General features: G+C 35.1%; 2 protein-coding genes across 3 annotated transcripts in view; one reads left to right on the top strand and one right to left on the bottom strand.

The window, feature by feature from the left end:
* LOC150102588 (uncharacterized) overlaps positions 1 to 10815 on the top strand; it is a 229600-nt gene extending 218785 nt beyond the window's left edge. The window contains exon 7 of the transcript XR_016548914.1: positions 1510 to 10815. The gene's annotated coding sequence lies outside the window, so the exon portion shown is untranslated. The remainder of the gene's footprint in view (positions 1 to 1509) is intronic.
* Positions 1 to 21627, bottom strand: part of LOC150102589 (ribokinase-like) — a 147799-nt gene that overhangs the window by 14537 nt on the left and 111635 nt on the right. The window contains exons 7-8 of one of the 2 annotated variants that reach the window (XM_090398832.1): positions 19380 to 19568; positions 11960 to 12187 (exon numbers count right to left, since the gene is read on the bottom strand). In XM_090398832.1, the coding sequence (XP_090254958.1) occupies positions 12008 to 12187; positions 19380 to 19568 (369 nt within the window). In that variant the 3' untranslated portion in view covers positions 11960 to 12007. Of the gene's footprint in view, positions 1 to 11892; positions 12188 to 19379; positions 19569 to 21627 lie in introns of those variants that run through there. The other variant, XM_090398831.1, reaches the window with a different exon arrangement.

Consider the following 21627-nt stretch of genomic DNA (forward strand, 5'->3'; position numbering starts at 1 on the left):
ATATTAGCTGTAAAAAAAAAAATTAAATTTACAAAATTGCTAGAATGCAATTTCTCATGTACCTAAACCAAATTATTTTTACAAGAAAAGGTATAAAAATACTCACGTGAAACCTGCTGTTTTATTGGAACAACAATAATTTGCTTTGTGTGTAATCTGTGTAAGGAAGGTATCGAATATGCACTAAAATTTTTATGTACTACATCAGATTGCTAACTGCTTGTCACACAATTCAGAAACAATCTAAACTGATTTCATGTCTCATGTATTTATAGTATTATACAGTGAACAAGTCATAACATGCATATGTTCCTGTAAAATCCCAATCACTTGAAAGTGCATGCCTGCCAACACTTTGCTTGTTATGACCTGTCATCAGACTTCAACGCCAATCAGCTGTAACTTGCATTTTCTATGTTTCCTTGGAAAATAAAGCAACCATTACGACCTTTACTTATATTATACAACAGTTATATCATCAAAATTTTTTATTGTAAATTTTTTTCAGCATCTAATTTTTGTCCTTTATGCTTCTGTCCTCTTACTTCAATTCAATGCCCTCCCCCCTTTTGCTCATGAGGCCACTAAACCCCCCCCCCAATCATTCCAGCATCCCCAAGGGGAAGTACCACCCACTTTGGGAACACTGATCTAGATGAACTAAAGAATTAAAAGTTATTAAAACTGCACGTTGAGTAATATCAGAATAAACAGCATATATATATATATATATTATCACACGAAAACAATGAATTTTCAAACATGTTATAAAAAGTGGTACCAGAATAAGTAAATACTCAGGTTTGTATATCCTATCTGTTTGTGAGAATGACAAATTATTTTATTTATTTTTTAAATGCTGGAATGTTAACAAGCCACACTTTATGTTAAAGTCTTACAAATGTGTGCAACTTGACTAGTAGTAATCAAAAGATGTTAAAATTTGTTATATATGCTTGCTCCCTAGTACAAGATGGTGTCTAAATTTACCATCAATTTAAATATTCATATCAAAATAATGCAAGCAATATTTTCCATCTGTGTAGATATTTTTAGACATTAAAAAAAAAACATCAAAATTTCTGTATAAGCTATAAATTTTTGCTAGTATTTTGCTTCTTATACACAATGTACTAGATTTGTGCAATAATGAAAAGGGGACCATTATTTGAAGGTTATATTTTATGAGTGTATTCTTTAATAATAATATATGCAGTTGATTCTCACTAGTAATTCATATGCTATAATCAACTACTGAAAAGTCACAGAACGAGTGCTATTTTAAAGGAAACTTATTATAGCAAACTTTCCACTATAAACTATTTGGTATTTACAGATTCGTTATAGTGAGAGTCAACTGTACATGGACTGATATATCGGTGGCTTCATGTAGATGTGTATATAAGATTTCTTAACATAGTCATTTATTGTAAAGGACATATAATAATACATCAAATATTCTACTGCTATTTTGAAGAATAACATTAATAAAGTTGTTTTATTTTATAGGAGCCTATGAACTTTTTGATCAGGCAATGTTTCTTTTCGTGTACAGAGATTTTTTTGTTACACTTACTAGCATAAAACTGGTTAGTATACCATCTGCTTTTTATTGGAAGAAAGTACCAATTTGAATTAGTGTATATTGTGTTGAAATGAGATGAGTTTAAGATGATTGTATGAAATTTCTTAAGAATAAGCTAGTCACTTCAGGCCACTTCAAATCTATTAATATTAATACTAATTTAATCTCTATTATAAAAATCATATTGTCTGCCTGATGTTTGCCATTTATAATAAGTAATGATCCTTATATTAATTTGATTAGTATTTATAGAAGAACAGATTTTGATAAATTACTGTTCTGTGGAATACTTTCATTTCAATTTAAGAGTATTTTGCTTGTCATGATGTTATTTAACTCAATCCTGCTGTCATAACTCAAATATTACTTGTTAATAACTCATCTGAACTCTAATCTCAGTATCATTTTATGTAAATATGTCATTATGATTCTCACCTGAATTAAATCTATATGCATGTATATTAGGTTTAATTCAGAATTAAACTGAACTGGTCAACATGGTTTTAAGAAAAAAAATTATCAATCTGAAAAAGCCATTATTGCATGTTTTGTATAAATGTCTTGTAAAATATATGTAATAAAGATTTCAATGTTGTACATTACTAAACCATTTACAAGTCATATGCCATTTATGTAAAAAAAAAAAAATTGAGCATGTACATTAATAAAGGCATTGATTTTGCATTTATGTGGTTTGTAAATAAACTATTAAGAGTGCTAGACAATAAAATACTGGATGTACAAACTGAATATTACCTTGATATTTTTATAGCCAGTGATTAGCAAGGGTCCTTTCAGCAGTATTACTAGGAAGACTTGCAGCTTTTTTTTAGTTTTGATGATGCAAAATTAAGAAAATCACTCATGCAAAAATTAACTTATATATGCAGAGTTTACTATGACTTCATCATCATCATCATTGGTGTCTGATGCAGTTATTATCACCATACACACACTCTGTCCATTGTCAGGTGACATACAAATGCTGGAAACTCTTTTCACGCCACTCCTTCACATCATCTACCCAGTCTTATCATGGCCATCAGCTTCTACTTATGCTGTACAGTGTACCAAACATTGTTCGATCTTTCTGTTGTTAACCATCCTGCAGATAAACCCAAAAAGCTTAAGTTTTTCTCAAATTATCATCTGCATATAATTCTCTTTGCAGTTTACTTTTCTATACTGTTCTTCATTTGCTACCTTATATATATCCATCTGATTTGTAGAATCTTTCTATAACACGTTCTTTCAAATGTCAGTATTCGTCTCACAGCCTGTGACCATTACCAGAGAAAGTGCTTGTGAATATGCATGTTTCCAGCAGTAAATGACTTGATAGTTTCAAGTGAAACTAAATGAATAAATGCAAAATCAAATGTTGCAAGGCAGGAGTTCTAAAGTTTTCAAGTTTGATGAAAAAAAATAAAATAGCCATTCTTAATTAAAAGATCAAAAAGAGTATTAATTAAACCTTAGTGAAATTCATATTATCATAGAACAACTCAGTATTAATATTGTAGTGTGAATAATTTCTTTTACAAATTTACTGCATAAAATTTTTTTTCTAAGTTATTGTGTACAATAACTTATAAAGATACATCAGCGAGGATAATATAGAGACAAAAATTCACATGTTAGAGCAATTGGTTTACATTTCATAAGTTATGGTTACTGTAGATACATTCCCATTATTTTTTGTTGCTATAAAATTTTGATTAACATTACTATATAAATATTCAAATCAGTGGCAATAATCCTCTTCTTCTACCAAACTAATAGCATATTTCAATAACACAACTCCCCCAAAGAGTGGAATGAAGATAAAATTGTTCCACGTTACAAATTATAGGTCATGTGTATATCTGAAGAAGTCAGTCAGCACTAGGACAGAAGTGGGTTGGTATCAGTGATTGTCAGTATGGATTTGTTAAAAGGTCACATCTTTCTGATTTACTTATGTATTATATTATAACAAAGTGACATTATAACAAGCTGACAAATGTACTGGGCAAGGAAGATGCATATCCAGTGGTATACTTAGATTTTGCAAAGGGTTTTGATAGACTACCACACAATAAGTTGGTAATTGCATGGGATTGGATATTAGATTAGTGAGTTGGATAAGTAACGGCTGTCAGATAGGCATCATTAGTGGTGTGCCACAGGGGTCTTTTTCTAGGCCATTGTCATTTAACTTATCGTGTGTTAATGATAATGGGAAGGATATAACTGGAGATATGCAACTACTTGCAGATAATGCAAAATTGGAGAGCACTATGAGAAGTAGAGGAGATATGGTGGTCTTACAGGACTTGAATATACTGTATGAGTGGAATTGCCAGTTTATTGTTACAAAGTATATACTTAGTGGGAAAATCTGGAAGGAGGCAGAGGAGATGAGAGATCTGGGAGTGGTGGTGGTGAACAAGGACATGAAGTTCATTGTCACATTGCACAAGTTGTGAAGTCATCATATTGTATTATGGCAATGATGTGGAGAACCTTGACCTATAGAAATAAAGAGGCTGTGGTTCACTGTATAAGGCCTTGATCAAGTCTCATATGAATTATTGCACAGATTTGGTCACCTGATTTTCATGGTGATGAGGATACATCTGGATAATAATAATAATCTAGGGCTGGGCTAACTGGTCCTTTTCTAGATTCTTTCTAGAAAAGGACTGGGGAAAGATTGAGGAAATGCAGTTTGTAAAGTCCACCCCCACCATGATTAAGAGGAAAGGGGATGTGACACATAAGTTGGTAAGGGATTGTTACTGGGTTAATGCGGAAGAAATTTTTAATGAGTGGGAGAGGAGATATGGATTATTAGGCACAGATTTGGTCACCTGGTTTTCATGGTGATGAGGATACATCTGGATAATAATGATAATCTAGGGCTGGACTAACTGGTTCTTTTCTAGATTCTTTCTAGAGAAGGACTATGGAAAGATTGAGAAAATGCAGTTTGCAAAGCCCCCCCCCCCCATGAATAAGAAGAAAGGGGATGTAACACATAAGTTGGTAAAGGATTGTTACTGGGTTAATACGGAAGAAATTTTTCATGAGTGGGAGAGACCATCCCTGGAAACTGTATAAAGAGGGTGTGAGCAGCAGGTTCTTTGCATGGAGAGTATTTGGTGAGTGGAATATATTGCTTGATAGTGTGATGAATGTGGATGCACTGAATGAGTTTAAAGCACAATCTGATGAACTTGTTTGTGAACATGTGTACCTCCCATGGAGGTCTGGTGTTAATAATAAAAAAGAGGCCAGTAAGGAAAGGTGAGATTTGCTGATATTTGAACTCATTAACAAACGTATACACATAATACTGAGACCTGCTTTAGAATGAAATGGGCTAATACAGATACTCCTATGCTCTCACATGTGTCCTATACATTGAAAAGAAATTACAGACTTGGAAAGAGGTATTATAGGTTGGTGGTTTACCTGTTTGTGGCATGTTAGCACTCTTACCCACAATCAACTAGAGGCGATATTATCAGACAGTGAAAATGTGAAGGCACCACTTCTACTAAAGAAATGCATAGGAAGCTGGGACCAAGGGATAGCACAAAAATCTTACTGATATAACATACCAATGACCAACTATGAGTCACTTGGAACTGAGCATTACAAAAGAGCTGCATATTAGCAAAACGTCAATGAACAGCACAAACTACACTGATGTAAAGAATGCGGACTGGTCTGTAGAGTATTAATGTCTAATATGGAGTATCAAATAACACTGCACATTTTCCAATTATAGATGGATGAGTGTGAGTTTTGATGACTCGCAGATGACTGTGGATGTTTTACATCAGAGTGCATCATCCTAACTGTGAAGTTTGGTCACAGAAGAGTGACAGTTTGGAGCTGTTTCTTATGGTATTTCATTGTACTGCAAATCCCTTTATGAATAATAATCTCATGAATTCCACAGTCCATATTTTATGTGTATTGAAAGACTGAAGGTAAAAGTATTTTTAAACAATCAATTCATTATAGGAGAGAGAAACAAGCAAAATAAATGTTAGTCTCCAGATATCAAAGGATCTTAACCTCAATAACAATCATTATTGTTTAGTAAAAAAAAAATCTAATATATGCTAACTGTCATATATGGAACCCAATCCAATGAGGTCTGCCTATTCCTTTTAAATAGTTGTTAGATTAAATAAGGCCTTATCTTTTTGTACATACTTTCAGTAGATCACAAAATAATGTCTTCTGTAACTTGATCATATAATGTATGAAAAGCAATAAAAATAACTGGAGCTTAGCATGTAAGAGGTACCAATACCTGGCACCTCTACTTTATTTGGTGGAAGACTAGAGATCTGAGAGTTTAATGCAAAATTTGATGGTGGACAGAGACTTGAAGTTCAGGGGTCACATTGCTTGTGATCCCTACTAGTGAGAACATCACAGTGGATTATGATGAGGGAGGACCTTGATATGCAGAAGCAAAGGGATTATGGTTTCCTAATATTCCTTTACCAATCCCTTAAAATATCCAGATTTCATAATGAACTAAAAAGATTTACATCTGGTGGGAATTTAGAAAAAAGTTCTAGGGTGTCATTAAGAGAAGAACATTGGTGATGAGTAAGTTGATGTTATTATATCATTAGATTCAAGTTTTAATTCCTGAGATAAAGTTGGTGGTATTTTTTTTTTTACATATGGTAAGAAGGGTTAAGGGACTGGAAAGGAATTCAGAATTTTATGTAAGACCTCCTACTAAGTCACCAATTAATCTAAAAAGGTATCCACATTTATGTACACTGGTTTCCATAATTTAAGGAACAAAGAGAAAAATCGCAATAACTCAAACTGTATGATGAATTTTATGCAGTTCGGTGAAAAGCAGTATGATGTCAGATGTGAAAGAAACACAAACAAAAATTGTAAATAAATAGCTTAATTCAGTAAACTATGGGTCAAATAAAAAAAAAAAGTAAATAATAATCAAAAACAAGAGGTCAAAATGCCTCAATAATAAATGTGGCCATACTGTGTATAATAGTGTCCAGGAGCTGAGATAGTAATAACCATTGAGGAAGGGGGGGGGGTTCAGGGCAGCAACACATCTGCCTGGAGCAGACCTGGTTGGCCAGTCCATCATATGATGGTTTCTTCTTAAAGATCCATGAACTTCACTCAATGAGGATGAGTATTATTGTCTTGCAGGATAAATGTCTCCCCCAGTGCACCCACAAACAGATTAATGGAGAGGTCCAGAACCTCGTCTCTGTAAGTTGCAGCATTCATGGTTCTGCGAGGAAATACATACAGGCTGATGCAGCCGCTTAAAGAGATGGAGGACTTTGCAAACTGCATTTTCTCAATCTTTCTTCAGTCCTTCTCTAGAAAGAATCTAGAAAAGGACCAATTAGTCAAGCTGTAGATTATCATTATTATCCAGATACATCCTCATCACCATGAAAACTAGGTGACCAAATCTGTACCCATTTCAGATGTACCCATTTTAAAGATGTACCCATTTCTTACATAGTGAACGTTGTCACTATGTAAGAATACTAGGAGATTTTTTTTTTTCCAATTACAGACCAGCCAGAGGCTGGTTTATAACTGTAAAAATCCTATTTGTCTGCTAGTGAGTTTAAAGTTCAAGAATATCAAATACCTCCATTAAGTTAAACATCACCACCAATGGTGATATTTCTGAACTTAATGGATAGGAGATCAACTGTACAGCAAAATACTGACCACATTCATGAAACCTTCTGCATGCAGTGGAAGCAGATACCAATGTTTCTGTAGCTGATGCAAGGTTAGTTCATAGCTGGTTCAGGGTAGCACTCCTGTTTCAGTGAGCAAACAATCTAAGATATCGGTTGTAGTCTATGGCCTTCATTATGTCTCCAGGATGCTGTTTTGGAACCATGGAATTACTCATATGCAACCATCTGGCTACAGACTTTGGCCAGCCTTTAGTCTTACAATGGCCCTGAAATCATCAGGTAAATGATGTCTTGCAGCCATATCCAAGAATTTCGCTATCACAAAATATCTTTTTCTCACTCCAGACATGAAATGAAATGAAAAACTATTCCAAAATTCCCACTTTTATGACATGGCTGATTTGCATATACCACAATCAGTGCTACTAATTGGTAATACCAGACAGCTCCATTTATTTACATGATGTACCTGACTTTCATATGTCCTCATGCTGAGTTATTGTGATTTTTTTCTTTGTTCCTTAATCCATGCAAACCAGTGTAGTTTGGTCAGCCTATATATACTGGGTGGTCTGTCATGATAATTCTAAGTTCAAAACTGTAGATGTATCCACAAATCTCAACATGTTTTCAAAGAAAATGCCAAAGTACTTCTTCATTGTCCAAATCTCAGTGATGGACTGCTTATGCCAAAAGTCTGGATAATCATTAACAAGTGCATTTTTTTAAATGTGTGTGTGTATAATATGATATACACTACTTGGGAAAAAAAATCAACAGACACCTCTATGGTTAAGATGCATCATGCCATGTAATGAGTCATGTGTTTGTGGCCATTAAAACAGATGAACCGACTTGTGCCCAAATTAGTGCAACCATGTCTGGCTACAAGAAGGGAACTAAGTTTGAAAGAGACATTGTGACAGGATGCCATGTTGCAGGCTTATCTGTTTGGCAAATTGTTAACAAATTGGGGGAAATTTGTTAAGAATTGTTAACAAATTGAATCACTAAAAGTTCCCATCAAGGGAACTTTTAGTGATACCATGTTGAGAAGGAAGCACAGGGAGTCAACTGCAAGTGTTATCCACATTGGATGATCCACCACACTCACAGAAGATGACTGTAGGATGCTACAAAGGATATGTAAAAACTGCTATTTGTTGGCTGACACATTGCATGCAGAGTTCACCAACTAGAACATGAATCTACACAAAAACACAGAATCGAGGCTCATAACATGGGTTTTTCATGGTAGGACCACGATATGCAAGTCCCCATGTTACCCGAACCAACATGCAGTGTTGTCTTAAGTGGTGCAAAGAGCATGCAAATTGGGACATGGAAGCTTGAAAAGCTGTGTTAAGGAGCAACAAATCACGCTACACCCGTTACTGAGCAAATGGACAGGTGTGGAGGATGCTCGATGAGCATCTTAACAGAATACATAATCCCAACTATGAAATTTGGAGGTCGTAATATGATGGTATGGTCCTGTGTTTCCTGATTTGGCCTCAGATATCTGTTGGTAGTGCCATGAACATTGAACTCAGAGGTATCTGAACATTCTGGACAATGCAATGGGTCCTACTTTGTGATGTTCCTACAGAACTAACTTTCCAGCAAGAACCATGCACTGTGTCATAAGGCTGCTGTGGACATGAACATCACCACACATGACTGACCTCCACAGAACCCTAATCTCAACACTTTTGAACATCTGTGGAATGAACTGGAGCAGTGGGAGTGGTCAAGGGACCGCACCTGAAAGAACCTTATTACATGTCTACAGAAAGAGTGATCAACAGAAATTTCTATTGATCACTATCATATGCTTATGGAAAGTATGCCCTGTAAGATTTCTGCAGTCATCGCAGCAAAGGGAGGCCCTACATCTTATTGAGTGGGCACCATGGTTGTTTGTTTCTCACACTATGGTGTCCGTTGATTTCTTTCAAAGTGTAATAATTTTTTCACTTGGCACTCTCTCAGCTACACATGAAAAGATAACAGCTTACATTTTTGTATTTTCCATTATTCATTTTTTAACACTGATGATGTTTTATGAGATATAAATCAAAATCTTTAGCATCTGATTTATATTTTGAAATCAATTTCTTTACCATGGACATGTGTCTTTTATTATCTTACTTTGAAATATTGTTAAATGAAATTAAAGTAGTAGAAAATATTTGAGAGGAATGCAATCAGGAGTATATATCCATACTTCAGGTGGAAAGGTTCATCAAAAATATGGAAAAGTAGCTAGTGTAGATGATATTTGACAATGCTAAGTATAATAAATAGCCTTATGGTGGCTGTACTGCATAATTCAGAAAGCATGATAAGATCGCATTCTGGATATATGGAATAGAGCTCTCGAAGTACCTATCTATGAAAAGAGAAATAAAACTAAATATGAGACTTACAGAGGAATTTTCCTACCAAGTGTTCCAGGCAATATTTGCAACCATACTTGAGAAAAGAATAAGAAAAATTGTGGAATAGAAACATGGAAAAGAGCATATTGGGTTCAGGATCAGATTTTCACTTTCAAACAGATAGTCATGAGAATATAAAAAGGATGTAATCAGTTTTGTAGATCTGGAAAAGGCATATGACAAGGTTCCAAGAGAAAGAAAAGCTCTTCAAAATGCTAATTATAGACCAATTATATTTTGTCTATAATTATGTGACTGGAATGTTATATTGAGCAAATAGAATGTGAAAAGCTGGTATGGTGTGAAGTCAAGTGAATAAATTTATATGGAATAGGAGAGAAATTAGTCAAAACACTAATATATATATAACCAATTTGAACTTATGGATCTGAGGGGTTAAATATAAATAAATTACACAAAGACTAGACTAAAGATATGAAAACACTGTGAAAAATTAGGGAATGAACAGATGGTGACAATGGCAGAATCATATTAAAAATGAAGATCTGGGAGGAACTTGACATTGTTATCATTCAGGAATGTGTGAACAGGGCTAATCTAAGGTGACTTAAACAGAATAGGAAAAAGAAAAGAAAAATTAGCAAAACAGGTGTCTAATGACAAAAAAATTACCCAAAGAAAGACCAGGAATTATTGTTACCAACTAGGTGAATCCCATCTTGCACGGAGTTATTCATCTGGTAAGTTACTTCTTCCAGCAGAATATTGTGCTGGGCATTTTTTATTTTTGCCCATAACTGTTGTCTCCCCTCCCCAGATTTCAACATAGCTGAACATCTGTCAGATAAAGTGGAATGAGCTGTTTGCAACAGGGATTCATCAGTCCAGTCTAAAGCAAATAAGTCTGAATGGTCCAGCATTACTGTGGAATGCCTTTTGTAGCTAATGGAGTTTGAACTTTAATAAGCAGAGACTGTTCTGAGTGCTAATAAACTGGTTGCTAAGCATATCATGTTCCTAATGATAACTTCCATATTATTTTCCATAAAACATAGAAATTAATATTCTTCTTCTCTTCCATTCCCAAGACTGGTTGATTCTCTCATGGATAAGAGTCTTTCCACTCCTCTGTCCAAAGCAAGTTCTTTCATATGTCAGAAGCCTTTAAAAGCCCAATGCCGTTCTAAGGGCTTTGTGGCATGTCATTTTCAGTCTTCTGTTGGGTCTTGTGCCCTCCAACTAAAGGGGAGGAAGTCTGTCTGGTTCCATTCACATAACTAATGCTTTGTAACTGTGTTAAGAATTGTTGAATTAGTGCTATTCAAATCAGCACTTGTGCATTAGCATTATGTTCTGTCCCATCAGTTCTATTTATTTTCCTGAACCATTTCATTTCAGAAGACAAGATTTTCCTCTCCAGTTCTTTTTTTAAGATCCAAATTAATATTAATATTAATTTGGATCTTAAAAAAGATCCTTTTTTAAGATCCAAATCCTTTTTTTAAGATGGTTGTTGATTTCATAAACCCATTACAATGAATGCTAAAAATCTAATGTATTATTATCATCATCATCTGGACCTTCATATGGTCAAATAATTTATCATAAGAGATCCTTACCATCAAATACAATACTAATTAAACCTCACCTTAAACTTTTTTTAAAGTGCAGTTTAATGAGCACAGTGCAGAAACAGCAAACTTGTTTACTGTTTCTTTTCTCCCCAAACAATGCATTTTAATCTTCAAGCAAAAACCTTTTATGCACTCCCTTGCTCATACCCTCATTATGCAACCTCTAGGGAATTCCTCTTGTAATCTCCCTCCATATAAAAAACAGTTTTTGAAAAAAAAAAAAAAAATTGTTTTCCTACTTGACACTTAGTTAAGTAGAATATTGAATCTTTGGGATTCATTAGCAAAAAAGTGATACATTCAATGATGCTTTGAATAGGAGTGTGTAAGAAATATGACTGTGATAAATTTAAAATATATAGAGCAAAATAATTTAGCATTCATCTTAAGTGACAAGCACAGATGTAGATAGCTCATGTACATGAGCAATATACAATTATGACATGTTTTAACATATCTTCTTCATTATTCTTAAAATGTACAACTGAAGGTTTGCTGATATACTATCACAGTTAATTCATCTGCTTTCAAACTTATTATAGAATAAAATAACAGTCTAAGTTGGCAAATCCAATATACTGTACATAGTTTTTCTGAATTACAAATATTAAAACAAAAGCTTACAGTTTATAATTCATTTTACAATGATCACAGGTTTCTAACCAGGCAATGCTAATATTGAAATAATGACTGTGGAATGTCTTTTTGCCATGGAAAACTTGTTTGGGTGCCCAAAGACTGAACACTAATGGCACTAATTTGGCATGCTCTTTGTACCTTCTCCTCCATAGAAAGATCTGGATACTTAACAAGGAAATATACAAGACTGCCCATAAATGCATCACCTGCTCCCTGAAAATGAAACAGAACTTTCATAACATGACTTATTTGATGTAAATTAAAAAAAAAAAAAAAAAGTATTTTTGTATTTGGATCACCCAAACAAACAAATTAGCTGCTCATATGACTTACCAGGTTCTTAAATCAGTTCCAACTAGTACTGCCCTAAAGCAAAAATACTAACATTAAAACAGATTTACATTATATTGATAACAATTTGCTACAGAGTAACTTTTTTTTTTAAACTCCAGTGAGGTTTTAAAACTTAGCTGTTGGAAATATTTTGCAGAGTATTAACAACACAATTTTTATATTCAACATGGAAATCAAGATTAATGAATATCTTAAATTATTTATTTTCAAATATTCATTTATAAATGAAGGCCCAATGTATATACATCAAGTGTTGTATAACATAATAGCAACAGTGCAATAAATCACCAACAATGACAATCTCAGACTTTGCATGTAACATCAAGTTTTCCAGCAAAAAGGACTGCAGCATTAGTATATCAGTTGTATTCCTCAGTGATACTTGCTGTCTGTGACAGGTATAGTGTAGATGAAAAAGAGTAGCTATTCAGTAGTCCAGAACATGTTCAAAAACACTAGATGTGAGATCATAACATTACTGAATGTATATGTTTTACATAAAGCCTGCAGAGTAGAAGCATTGTCATAGAATTGTAATTCAATGGATGAATGCTTTTAAAGAGTTCACAACAATGTCTTTTAAACATACCCTCTTAATGAAGAATATAAAATGCAACTCCTTGTTGCCTTACTGGAAATCCATGTATAGTGAACAGCTTAGCAACTAGATCTGGAAGTTGGGAGTGAATCGGAATTTTTTATGACAATTTCATCCATAAAAAGGTTGCATAAAACTATAATACTTTAGTTAGGTGGGTGGACTGAAGGTAAATAATCTAGGAAAACCTTCTAGACTATACATGGAACTCTTTCAAGTCTTTCTCTGGGTAATAAAAGCTATCAAAAAGACATTCATTTGCCCAACTAGGTTTGTGAACTTACATGCTGAAGGATATCCTACACATGTACTAGACTGCAGCAAGCTAAGTTCCTCATCACTTTGATCAAAAGACAAAAGTAACATCACTACATACTTTAAGGTATACTTGGAATGTGCCACACAGAAAATAGTATTTCCTTATGTGCTGGAGAGAAGAGAAAGAGACTCAGAATTGGAAAAAAAAAAGTCAAACCACTGAGGAGTATCATCAATGGTTTTAGTGATAAAAAAACTGGCAAGAACTATGCAAAGTAAAGTGATACTATTCTATCAAGTGCTTAACTTGCATGTTAAATGGTATAAGTATATAAAATTCTCCTATATATAATTTAAACAGCCAATTAACACAGTTTGAGCACCTTGTTATCTTTAAAGAAACAGGTTTGAATCTGGTTGGTTAGGAAGTGCTTAAGATATTCAACTTGTTTTCAGAAGTGAAAAGATCATTAACTTTATTAAATCCATAAAATTATATAGTAAAAAAGGATGGTAACATGAACATTCTTTGACTTAGTTTGATCAAAAGAAATCAACTGTTTGGTGACAAAACTGAAATATAAAATTACTTATGAACACACATTTAATGATTCTACAAAGGAAATTCTGTAATTCCAATAGCACACAGTGAGTGCTGTGTGTTCCCTATGAGGATACAACAAAATAAGACTAATCACATAAAAATGTGATTAGTCTTATTAGTACTGTGTATTATTAGTTGAAGTTGCTGATCACTTCAACATTACAAAAGGAAAATCGATATGCTTTTCTTAAAAAAAAAAAAAAATCATTACCAAAAAAAAAAGTTCAAACTCCACGTTTCCATCAGAAACTGCATGCCGACTATCTTGGGGCAGCAGAGGTTCTTTCATCCCTGATACAGCTAAGTATACAATAATGTACAACTGAAGTTGTATTTCTTGTGTTATTGCATACACAGTGGAACAATGGCTGAGGTTTTTTTTACAAGTTTGTAAGACTTCATACAGTAATGAAATTTTTGATGCAAGAAAATATGCATGATATTGAAATTCACCACTGATAACAAGGTTTTTAATGGTGAAGCAACTGTAGATTGTACTGTATGTCAGTGGACATGAAAACAAGAAATAGCAGGGTTGACAATAATGATTGATCACAAAGTGAGTAGCCAAAACTGAAACTAGTAATTTCCATAAGCAGAAAGTTGAGCAATTAATCAGAGAAAACTGGAGATCACTAACAATGAATTAGGATGAGTCAACTAAATCAATAAAGAGTTGGGCTACAATAAAGTATGTACATATTGGGCACAACCATTGATAAGCAAAATGGAACGAGTGAGACTGGAAGTTGGTTACTGATCACTTCAACATTACAAAAGGAAAATCCACATGCTTTTCTTCAAAAAAAAAAAAATCATTACCAAAAAGTTCAAAAACAAAGTTCATTAAACAATGACAGAGGTGTCATTAAACATGACTTTATGGTGAAAGGAATGATAATAAATTTGCAAAGTTATGCAAAGACCTTAAGAAAGTTGAAACAATGAATTATGTTCCTCTTAACGAATCTCCTTGCTTTCCCAACATCACACAAATACATTCACTTCAATGGCTATCAAATACTTCTAATTTGCAGTTATGGAACATCCTCCTATAGCCCAGACATATCTAATGAATCCATTACAGAAGCATTATTTCTGGACTTTGGTTTCTCTGTCATCTCATCACAAAAAGCAGATAATTACATCTAAAAAGTAGCTGCTACTCATCAGTGAAACAATCCATGTTCATAATGAATGCAGAGACTTTTGACCAATAATTGTAATTAAAAAAAAAAACTTTTATTTAGTCACGGATAACTACAAAATAGCGAAACCTACTATTTTCTCTATTACAACTTGTGGCTTCTTTTTAAAAAATACATGAAAATAAAGGCAAGCAAATATAAACTATAAAATTGCTAAAACAAAACAATTTGTGTATTTTTTATGTTTATGCATTTTTTTACCAAAAAAAGAAAAGAACCAAACTTTAGTAGCGCAACTGGTAGATTTCATTAGTTTGTAGTTATGCAGGTGAAATAGATGAAGTTTGGTTGAAAAGACCTGGGTTTGAATCCCATCTAGGTTGTGAAGAACCTTTATCAGGGCTTTTCAAATGAAGGAGAATTAGCTGGTCTCATACAAAGGTGGCAAGGTTTTTCCTCCCAGAAACTTCGGTTTTTGTCTTGCAAACTGGCCAGTAGATCTCACACAAAAATACATTACAACCAATCCCTGGGTTACGGACGACCCGACTTATGGCATTCCGCACTTACGAATGGGCTCCCCATAAGGATAATAATTCAGGAACTAGTTTCTTTCACACATGTAAACAAACCTGCACTTCACCACATTATTAAAGCAGCTCTTCCCATTATTTGGAAATCAAATTTAAGGGTCTGGGTCACACTTGCCATGTTTAAAGATTGGTTCTTGAACTGTTTTATTTATATTCCTGCTGTGGAACGTTATTGTTCGTTAAAGAAAATTCCCTTTAAAATTCTGCTTGTGCTGGACATGCAACATCTTTAGATTATCTTCACCCTAATGTAAAGGTCATAATTTTACCACCCAACACTACATCGTTACTACAGCCAATGGACCAGAGAGTCATTTCTGCATTTAAGGCTTATTACTTATGGCGTTCAATCCCACAAGCATTCAGGACTATGGAAGATGATGTGATGACCTTGAGAGAGTTCTGAAATAATTATAACATCCATGACGTCATCAAAAACATTGCTGATTCCTGGGAGGAAGTGAAGCAATCAATAATTAAAGGGGTGTGGAACAAACTGTGCCCTCAATTCTGTGATGATTTTCGTGGCTTCACAGAAGACATTGCCAAAGTCAGAAAAGGTGTGGTGGATAGTGGCAATACACTGCAATTGGACATCAATGAAAATGATGTCATTGACTTACTAGAGTCCCATTCACAAGAATTAACCAATGAAGACCTTCTGGAGATAGAGAGGCAGCTGATAGAAACACAAGAACACGAAGAATCAAAAGATCCAGAGCCAAGAAAGTTTAAGAAAAAAGAATTAGCTGAAGCCTTTCATCTCACTGAGGCAGGATTTGCTAAACTTGAGGAGCAAGATTCTAATATTCAGCGGTTTATGAAGGTTTACTGTGCAGTTAGCGAGAACATCAGCTGCTACAAGGCCATTTATGATGAAAAAAATAAAAAGGCTGTGCAAACAACCCCAGATACCTTTTTCAAGAAACCGACTTCGGTGGTAAGCTTCCCCCCTCCAGAAACAGAATCAAATCCTGATTCTCCAGCATCAGGTCCATCCTCTCTAGCACCATCTCCATCATCATCTTCTGATTAATGTTAGCCTACCTTCTTGCCTCAGAAGGTAGACTTGCCCTTCCAGTAAGCAAGACATTGATGCAATCTTTAATATTCTTTTTTTGAAATTTCTCCTACCTAAACTTTTAGCAAGAGCACAATAGTTTCTGTAACTTATTATTACAGTATAGAGGTATTATTATTGCCACATATGAGCCATTATAGTATTGTTATTATTATTACTGCATATGTGCTGTTCATCAGAGGTCCGAGTTACATACAAATCCAACTTAAAGACGCTAACATGCCATCCATTCCCACTGCTGTATTCACACTCATATTTTTTCACATGCTGAACACCTGTTCATCTACCTCAATTTTGACAATGCATCTCTGTCACATTAGCAACTATAAAATCTCAACCTGGATGATACACCTTTGCAAAATTGTCACTCAGCAATTCAAGTATTTTTTTCTGTCTCTGTCACCTTCCTACCATTAGCTTTGTTTAAAGTCATCCTACCATAGTCTTTTCCTCTTACTTTGTACATAACAAAAAAACCCTTTTGGGTTTACTTTGGCCTGATTAGCTAATTTTCTCTCATATCTGATTTGGCCTTTCTGACCATACTAGTTGCCCTTGCTTGCATTTTGTACTGCTCATGAGTACATTGATCCTCCTTTTCTTTATATTCCTTCCACAGCATTTTCTTTTTTTTTCTAGCTCTTGCTTTATATCTCTACTCATCCACTTAATCCCCACTTGGTTTATCCTCCTGACCTTGGGTATGCAATCTGATACTGCTTCTCTCACACAACCTCTAACTGCTTCCTATGCACTATTGACAAGTCTTGTTCTGGGAAGTTGCTCAACATGTGGAATTCTCTGTCAGGAAAGGGTTTATGTTGAACTTAAACCCATCCATCTCTTAGGATGGGTAGAGTCTCCTGATTATAGGTCACAATGAATTAATGCAGCTAGCATGTCACTCTTCTTTTGCATCCACTAGGGAAAAGTATTTATGGCTGTAGATCTGCATGTTCTCTTGGTCGGTTTGCCTATTCTGAGGGGTAAAAAACCCAAGATTCCAGAAGACAAACCCTTGACCTCTGTATGAGACTGGCTAACTCTCCATTTAATTGAAAATACCTGATAAAGGTTCCTCACATCATACAGGATTCGAACCTGGGTCTTTCCAAACAAAGAATTCCACATGTTGAGCAACTTCCCAGAACAAGACTTGAATGGTCACCCTCCCCAATTGGAGGCAGAGTGTTTACCTTGGTTATGCATATATCTTCTCAATGTGATTACCAGATGCAGCACTCTCAAATCCCTGGTCCCTTCTATAAAATGCTGTTTCAGGTAATTATCCCTTAACAACTGTATAAATTCCACTTTCATCTTGCCATATCCCTTTCCTCTCTCCAATTTATGTCCGATAGTTGAAGTCTCCCATAATAATTGTTTGGCCTGCACTTGTGCTAATCTGCAAATGCATAGCATCTACATTTTCCCACACCTTGAATAAACCATTTCCTCACTCCCCAGACCAAAAATCCTCTTTCATTTCTAATTTTATTGGTTGTGTTCTTCAGCTACCATCAGCAGTACCCCCCACCTCCTGTCCAATTCCCTCTATCCTCCCAGAAAGTACAATATCCTTTACATTCTATTCTAGCCCTGTAACTATAGCATTTTCTGTCAACCATGTCTCAATGATACCTATAATTTTTGGCCAAGTTGGGATGACCAATGTCAAACACTCCTTTCCCTTATTTCTGATACTTCTGGCATTCTTGCACAAGCATTTCAGTATCCCCATGGACCCACAGGTACCCTTTTATAATGTTATAACCAACCCACTCAAATCTGAAACCTGTTTAATCACATTCAGCATTGCATAATCATTTCTGTACATACAGTCATTTATCAGAGGAGTGTCCAGACATGTACTTATAAATTAAAAGATACCAAGAAATTATATTTTATCCAAGTGTAAGCAAACAAAGTTTGTACCTGAAGTATTTTCAGGACTGGGCCAACTCGTATATAGAAGCTAATGACTTCACATCACTTGCCTTAGTATCCCATAATGCAAAGCACATATCCTTGCAGATGTATAATGTTATGCATTATGGGAAGCATCCCTACCCATACCGGTTTTGACCTTTATTGAGGTCTCATCAGTGGAAGCAAGACCCAGAGGTGATATGATACTAAGGTTGAAGTAATGCAGAAGTCATATTTTCATATGATTTTCATTTCATATTTTCATTGCTTACACTTGAATAAAGGATTAAACCAAGTATATAATTTCTAGGTATCTTTAATTTATAGTATAACCAAGTGGGAAAAACTTCCAACAGACATGTGCTTGATTGCATCCCCTGTAATATCTCTAGTTTTCCTGGTTTTGTACTTCCAAACTCCCATTAAAAAATGAACTGTCATGTTCTCTGAACACTCCAAAAACCAGTGAACTGTAGTCCATCAGGCATATCATCCATCAAATTCACTCCAATAGCAATCGTAGCTCTTCTTCTCAACTCTGTCCTGTCATACTGAGGTAGCACACTCACAGTCTTTAATTCTTTAGTCTTCATTTTTGCTTCTTTCAGCAACTCTCATATCCTTTCTCATTGCATATTTCTCCTCTATAAATATAACACACCATTCCTGTATTCTCTATAAATTAGCTATAATGAGAGTCGACAGTAACAAAATTGGAACACACTTGCTAATTTCTTTGAAGCTACATTTTTTGCACAATGTTTTACTTTCTCTTTTAATATGCAAAAATAATTAAATATATATACATATTTTAGAAACAGAAATGAAATGAATACTCACAGTTGTATCTACTGCCTTTACTTCCTTGACTGGTATGTGTATAGGACTGGGGTCAGTTTTTGAGGCAAATACAGCTCCTTTACTTCCAAGTGTAATAATTACTAATGTGCATCCTTTTTTCAACAAAATTTTTATTGCATTTTCAGCATCATGAACATGCTGAACTAGAACTCCTGTGGCTGCTTCTGCCTGTTATATTTTTAAAAATAAATAATCCTTCAAATTACAAATGAATTAAGTTTATTCTGAATTTAAAAGATAATAAGCTCTAATATTAACATTAGGAAGGATCATGACGATGATGATCAGCCTGTTTTTCTACCCACTGCAGGGTGAAGGCCTTTCCCATTGCGGGAGGGTTGGGTCTACTTCTCCAATGGTGACCCACTCCATCTTGGGAGAGTGTGTATATGTTACTGGCAAAGTGTGAAATTAGGCATTGTATAGAATGCCTAATCATTTTATAGAATGCCGAAAGTGGGACATCAAAGTATGAAACGCTTAGATTTTCACACATTTCCTAGGCATTCTATAGAATGCCAAAAGGCAAATCGGCAAAGTATAAAATACTCCCGACAGTGATGTTTAATGTCGCAAGGCGAGTCACGTGACTTTCCACGCTTGCCTCAAACAGAGAGCCAGAGCACTTCTGCCATTTGTACTGCTGGCTTTGTTCTGTGGTAAGAAACACGTGATTTCAATTTGGCCCTGCTGCACAAAAAATGGATAAGCAAGCTACACTGTCTGGGCAGGAATCATGGCATGTTGACATGCAACAATGATTCTATGAAGAACTATCTAAAATTCGAGCCAATGCTGCTAAAAACTACGTTTTTTAACCGAAACTGCCTACCAAAAGTTAGTGAATGATGTGAAAAATGCTAAGATGACTTCTAAGAAGATACCACATGACTTTTGGTTGCTGAATCGCTATGATGTGATGGTCGTAGAAAACAAAAGTAAGTTGATTTATCCTGTTAAAGAAGGCGTCAATAAAATCCAGTTTTACGTCACAGATTCTGAGTTATTTAATGTACTTCATTTGGCCATTGGCCATGGAGGATGTGACAGAATGTTGAAAGAAATCTTACACAAGTACAAGAACATTACTCATCATGACTTGGCTCACCTTTGTGAGCTGTGTCAGAAAACAGGGTGTTGTAGTGAAGCCTATGATTTTTTTCGAGTTCAATTCCCATTGTCAGGTCGATCTCATCGATTTTCAGTCACATCCTGACAGGGAATACAAGTTTATACCAAGATCATCTCACTAAGTTTGTGGTTCTCAAGGCTCTGACATCAAAGACAGCAGAAGAAGTGGCATATAACCTTGTGGACATATTTACGTTGCTTGGAGTACCATCGATTCTACAATTCGACAATGGCAGAGAATATGCTAATAATATGGTGAGAAGCCTAAAGGAGTACTGGCCGACTTTGAAGATCGTCCATGGCAAGCCTCACCACTCACAAAGCCAAGGAAGTGTCGAAAGAGCTAACCAGGACATTGAAAATATGCTGTGTACATGGATGCAAGATGAAAAAACTAACCTATGGAATGAGGCACTACGTTTCCTACAACTTATGAAGAACAGGGCATTTCATTCTGGGATTAAGAGAATGCTATAGGAAGCTCTCGTTGGCTGCAAAGATAAAGTGGGTCTCACAACGTCTTCCTTACCCCAAGATGTTTTACAAGACATACAGACTGAGGAGCAACTGGAAAAAATGATGGAAAACGTTCAAACAATACAAGAAGAAACAGATCACTCTATCCAAGAGAAAGAGTCTATTGCACAAAACACAGAGGAGACTGTAGTCCACGATGGAAGAAATGAAAGTGGTGATGAATACATATCTACCGAAGAGGCTTCCGGTTCTGCTACCTGCTGCGTCTGTTTGAAGGTAACCAGTGGTGTCCATACATGCAGAAACTGTCACCGAAACATTCATGCCGCCTGTGGATATGAGAGTAAAGACGATGGAAGTGAGGAAATAGAAGGTTATGATGTTAATATTTTGTGTACTCTTTGCTTCAATATTGAGAATGCTGTCGAAGGTAAAATTCGATCTAAATTAAATCTGGAAATACAGGCCAAAAAAATGAAAATGGATTCCGACAAAAAATTTCCTCCTGCACCTTTGGAGGACACTGTGTGAGTTCCTATCCCAGACATCGACAAAGGACGGGGTGACTCGTGCGATCTGCTGGTGGTTGTTACAAGTGTGACAGACTATGGTTTTTACC

The sequence above is a fragment of the Typopeltis vanoorti genome, chromosome 10 (assembly GCF_054136105.1).
Source record: "Typopeltis vanoorti isolate ZY-2024b chromosome 10, IOZ_Tvanoo_1.0, whole genome shotgun sequence".
Taxonomy (NCBI): domain Eukaryota; kingdom Metazoa; phylum Arthropoda; class Arachnida; order Uropygi; family Thelyphonidae; genus Typopeltis; species Typopeltis vanoorti.